General features: G+C 52.2%; 1 protein-coding gene across 1 annotated transcript; it reads left to right on the forward strand.

Moving 5' to 3' along the window:
• The first annotated feature begins 893 nt into the window (after positions 1-893).
• LOC144723008 (ras association domain-containing protein 10-like) lies at positions 894-5,530 on the forward strand. Its single transcript, XM_078601505.1, has one exon. The coding sequence runs from the start codon at positions 1,033-1,035 to the stop codon at positions 2,782-2,784; it is 1,752 nt and encodes a 583-aa protein (XP_078457631.1). The 5' UTR covers positions 894-1,032; the 3' UTR covers positions 2,785-5,530.
• Positions 5,531-5,868: the final 338 nt, after the last annotated feature.

A 5,868-nucleotide genomic window follows, 5' to 3' on the forward strand; every position in this document is an offset into this window, starting at 1 on the left:
TGCCTATAAATAGACCAAATAATCTAATAATGCTAAGCGATGCGTTCTCTTCTTTTTGTTCGACCCCCGTAGTTGTCGTAGCGGCTATTGCCGAGTCACGGAGCGCGAGTTGGTTCTGCGACCATATTTTCCGCGTGTGTGAACTTCTTTCGCACCGTACGTAGCCCATCCGTGCTAATCGGAGGTGTATTTTGAACTGAAGTTTTTGGGGAAGGTGGGAAGGGGGGGTGTGCGTCTTATAATTCGGTATTTATGTGTATCACGTGATTAACCACCGTGGGGTTACACGTTATGGAAAGTGCGTCTTACTTTTCTCCCTTCTTTTGCCCGAGCGTCTTATAATCAGGAAAATACGGGCAGCACAATGTTAGCGCCCTGCGATGCCATGCTCTGTGCATATGTATGGCGTGGAACTTCTTTCGCGCCGTACCTAGCCAACCGTGCTCATCGTATGTGCTATGGGGGGTGGGGTGGGGTAAGGGGCAGGCATGAGAGGCACCTCTCATTCCAGTAGCAGCAGCAGCCACCGTTCGCCCAAGCAGCCTCCTCCCCACCCACCCCTCCTCTCTCACTATCTCGTTAAATGCGTCACCGCCTGAGCGCGCACCGCACTCAGGCAGGGTGAGGGACACACGCACACAACGACACAGGGGGCAGTCACACTTGCAGGGACGGAGATACCTGTTCACTCGGCCGCGGCAGGAGGAGTAGGAGTGAGGCAGGTGATTCACTCGGCCGTGGAACAAAGGACGAGTTTGACTCGGAAGGGAACGGTGGGGGATGAGGTGGGTTGACTCATGCTGTGAAACAACGCGCTGAGGAGGTGGACCACTCTGCTGGGAGGGAGGAGGAGGTGGTGGTGGTTGGGTGGGAGGAGAGAGTGGGCTGTGAGGGCTCAACTCAGGTCTTACGAACCACAACCCCGGGGGAGACCCCAACGCTGCGCATCAACAGACCCCTTCCACCCGTGCGCTCGTCTCTCGCTTACCGCCACCACCCCCCCCCCCGGCGCTCTGATGCGCACGGCCAACGATGGAGCCTCCAAAGGGGTCCAAGGGCCAGGCGGGCGGCATCCTCACGGTGTGGGTCTGCCAGCAAGAGAAGGTGGTGTCTGGCATGACGCGGAGGACGACGTGCGCCGATGTTGTGAGGGCTCTCCTCGCGGAGCAGAGGAGAAACAACAACAACAGCAACAACAGCGGCAGCGGCAGCAGCAGCAAGACTTTGGGCACCACGGGCTGCGGTGGTAAGTCTCTGATGGGACACCCGGACGCGTACGGCGTGGTGGAGAAGTGGCGAGGCTACGAGCGCGTGCTGCCCGGACGCACCAAACTGCTGCGCCTGTGGACGGCGTGGGGCGCCGAGAGGTCGTGGGTGCGCTTCGTGCTCGTCAAGAAGGACGCGTTCGTGCAGGGCGCGGCGCTCAGGGCCGCCGAGGCCAGACTCGTGCAGAGCAAAGTGAAGCCGCAGCCGCCTCCGAGGAGCACGGCCAAGTTTATCGAGGCGCTGTCTCCGGAACTGCAGCGTCGCATCGTGCGCAAGGCCTTCCGCAAGTTAAGCGCGCTCAACGGCGTGAAGGAGGAGGAGGACGACGAAGACGAAGACGATGCCGAGGATGATGACGTTGATGATGCCGAGGATGTTGACGATGAGAACGAGCCTGTGGCGGCGGAGATCGAGAAGAAGGAGGTGCGACAGAAGCGCAACAAGCAGCAGCAGCAGCACAAGCAGGGGGACGAGACTGACGAGTTGGGTGAGCACGAGAAGGAGATGACGAGGAGGATGAAGAGGGCCAGGAGGATGAGGAGAGGCCTCGAGTCTCGCCAGTGCGCGCCGTCCCCGCCGCTGCCAGCGTTCGCCCAGCGCCTGGAGACGCTGGTGCACGTGGTCATCTCGCAGGACCACACCGTCCGGCAGCAGACCCAGCGGCTGTGCCAGCTGGACGCCGAGATCGAGGAGTACGAGGCGAGAACTCACTCGGACCGCGTGCGCAAGGACGGGGCCAACTACGTGCACGACGCTTACGCGCTCGGGTGCGGGCACGAGCACGCAGCAGCATCAGCATCAGGAGGGGGGATGGAAGGAGAAGGTGATGGAGGTGGTGGTGGAGGAGGAGATTTTGACTCGTGTCCGTGGGAGGATTTCGAGGAGTACGCCCGCGTATGCGGCGAGGTTCTGTCTCTCCACGAACAGCTGCGCGCACGCGAGAACGCGATCGAGCGCCTGAGTCTGGAGCTGGAACGCAATCGGCGCACAACAAGAGGGAGCCGTGCAGCCTCGGCCAGGGACTCGCCGATAGCGAACGAGGAGGTGGAGGAGGAGGCGACGGCGGCGGCGGCGTACAAACTCTCGCCGGACGCGGATGAGACCACCGCCGATTCCCACCGCGTGGACTTCGAGGCCGCCGAGAGGCTGAAGAGCGAGTTGGGCGCGTGTGCCTACGTGGGGTTCAGGATGGACGTGGAGGCGCAGGCGGCGGCGGGCGAGCTCGCGAGAAGCGAGCGGACGCTGCGGACAATGCAACGCGAGTTCGAGAGGCTCGTAAAGAATATCGAGAGGATGGGCGTTCAGCAGCAGCTGGGGCAGGAGGAGCAGGACGTAGGATGTGCCTCCACAACCTCCACGCACAGGACGCAGGTGCCGCCGTCGCGATGTCCTCCTCTTCACGTCGCTGTCGGCGGCAAGGAGTTTGCGAGCGGCGATGGCGACGATTCGGACACGGGGCTCAGCTCCATGCACAGCCAAGACTCGGACACGGTCGTCGCTCTAGAGTCGTTGGTGTGAGAGACATTGGTCAAACATTATAATGATCATTGTGATGATTGTGGTGGGGAAAAAAACAATAATAAACCTTTGTAAAGCCAAACCATTGGCCGGACTCGAGTTCAAAGCAACTGCACACGTGGGAAGCGTGATAAATTATTTGTACAGCGTGGAACGCGATGGACTTTTGGCTCTGTTATCGCGCGATTGCTTGTGTTTAAATGTCCATCTCGTTGCGACTGACGGCTGATGTTGCTTTATCTGCGTAAACGATGTTGCTTTTTTTTTTATCTGCGGGTTGGCTGATGAACGAACTAAAAAAAAGTCACAGGGCCGTTCACGTCACGACTTAAATCACGATCGAGTTCAGTCTGGCATCAGTGCTTACCCGCAAAGTGGTGCTTCGTCTTTTTTTTTACAACTAGCTGGGATATTGTCCTGTGCCCTCCAATCGCTGCATGCTCACGTCGAAGAATTTCACGCCAATTTGTACGGCAGTGTGCTTGTATGTTTAACACCACGCCGTGTGCCTATCGACACAAGGCGTCTTACTGATACAGCAGCAATCATGACAATCCACTGCTGGATTTAGCGTGGTGGTTATTTGACCATACTTCACCACTTTAGTGCGGGTTGGGGAAGGTTTACGTTGGAGCATACATTGTACAGCACAACAGTGGGGGGTTTATGTACCGTCATCTGCTGACAACATAGACCTGAAGCAACCGAGACCATCTGTTTTCATTATTGATCACCCATCCAAGAATTGTCGAGGCGTCGCTTCCGAGATTTAACGAGATCCGGCGTATTCGCGAGGTTATCCCGTCATGATACGAGGTAATGAGTGCAACTGTCAGAATGTTGTTTACAAAGGGTTTGCTCGCTCCAAAGCCGATTAATGAGGATTGATTGAAAGGCCCGTCGCTCATTTGCGTCAGTGCCTGTGTTGTGTTAGTGACGCCACATGCGCAAATGTTTGTCCAACGGAAATACTGTAACAGCGTTCAATAACCCACCCATTCCCAGTACACCATTGACAATACTAATACCGTATTCTCCGAATTAAAACACGTTCCCGAAAGGAAGACTCACCTAAAACAAGAAGGGGTGCCACGGTGACGAGATGTTAACTACTTCGCTGGGTATACAGGAGGTCGTGGGTTAGATCCCAAACATGACGCCTGCTGCTGTATATTTCGAGCTTGCAGTGTCTCTCTCCCCGTGGTCGCGTGGATTTTTCTCCGGGTCGTCCGGGTTTCCCTTCCACATTTAGAAACCTGCGTTTACAGCATTTAGCTGCGATAAATGTCCACGTAATAGGCCACTTTGTAGAGCTATCATTTGTGGCCAGATCGCTTCTGAAAAAGAGCTATATAGCTCAGTGGGCCTTATCTGGTTAAATAAAAATAGTTTCGTTTAAATAGTTTACCCTTGTGCCCGGGTGTCAATCAAACTTTAACAATCACGGCACGCACACAAACACCTACTGGATCATAAACGCAGGTGGAAAAGTTTGTATTATCCGGAGAATACGGTAAAAAAACAATATAGGAAAGACTTAACTTATTCTCAAGGCTTTTAAATGTAAATTATAATCTAACGACTTCTTCGAGAGGGTCTATTTGGTATTTTTGCCCAAATTCAGTTACAAGTCCCAATGTTTTATCATCATTCAAAACCAGGCGAGAATCCACGTTAACTTGGTATGTGTTGCATATGAAACCGCAGCACCTGGAGAGAAAAAAATGCCATCCCTTTGTCATCCACTTCTGGATGACAGCCTTCCCCCACATCTTGTCATTTATGGGGGATAATTTGACCATACTTCACCACGCTGGCCAGTCGAGGTTAGTGCAGGTGGGGACCATCAAAAGGTGTAGTGCAGTTAATTTGAGCCGGGTCTGTTTGCGTCAGTGGACAGAAATAATTCTACACACTGCACACAACATCCAGTATACTCTCGCCATGGATGTGGCTTCTAGTCACGTGTCTACTCCGGCCTGAACACGAACCGGTTAAATATCCATCGATAAATCGAGCCTTGGGTAAAACAATTGAAAAAGATCTGCACAATTTAATAACCTACTTGCTGTACCTACCTATTCGGGGCCAACGTGTGTGAGCGATCAACCCCCACCTCTACCCCGAGACAAATCATAATTAATAAATGTACGGCAAGTGAAATGCGTTTATTGTAATATTTGCTTTGTATTCGACACGATACGTATCGATAACCTACCAATATACATTTACACACAAGGCATGGTCAACAACGTCTGATGAGGTGCTCGGCTATATTATAATTACCCCTGACGCTATATCGCATTGTCATATATTAATTTATGAGCAGACTTATTTTAAAAAGGACGAGCTTAATTGCAAGACATCGTTTTATCGTCGATTGTCAACTTTTTATGACCACGTTTTGCAAAATACCGTATTCCCTGGATAATGTCGCCCCTAAAATGAAGACACACTCCAACTGTGTGCCTGCTGTTAATATCGTTACACTCATTTGGTCACTCACACGCGCCTACCGAATTATAAGACGCACAACCCCCCCAAATGTTCGCTTTGATATACCAGGGGAAGAGCTGGCCGTATAGTCCAGAGAATACGGTATACCTTGGGTTTTCTCAACTGACATGTGAATCCGAGTCAAACATAAAACACTGGTGCATGCTTTTATATACAGAGATTGTTTTTCACACCTGGGCAGATATTACATTACAGGTTTAAAATAATAAATATTTTTTATTTTGTCATATTTCACACACGTGTGGGAGTCTGTCTTTTTTAAAATCTCTAATGTGGCAACTACGCTCTCCGTTCACACACAGCTGTGTAAGTAAATGTGCGCTAATCCACTTTTACGCATGCGCACACACACTGGTGTGTCGGATACACAGGATCAACCGCCTTCCTACAGTACCTGTTTTCTGGTGACATTTAATGCTGTATGGCAGCAGGGTTGGCCAAACCGCGGCTCATGAACCACGACGACTCCTGCGGCAGTTTCAGTTGCGGTTCGATACAAACACAGCTAATTTCTAACTTTCCAATACAACTTCATTTTGAAAACTGGATGTAGGAGAAGAATCATGC

This window comes from Lampetra planeri, chromosome 16, assembly GCF_965212315.1.
Source record: "Lampetra planeri chromosome 16, kcLamPlan1.2.h2, whole genome shotgun sequence".
NCBI lineage: Eukaryota > Metazoa > Chordata > Hyperoartia > Petromyzontiformes > Petromyzontidae > Lampetra > Lampetra planeri.

Bases quoted from the DNA above. Each gene is read 5' to 3' on its own strand.
- LOC144723008 (XM_078601505.1), top strand. From the start codon at position 1,033: ATGGAGCCTCCAAAGGGGTCCAAGGGCCAGGCGGGCGGCATCCTCACG.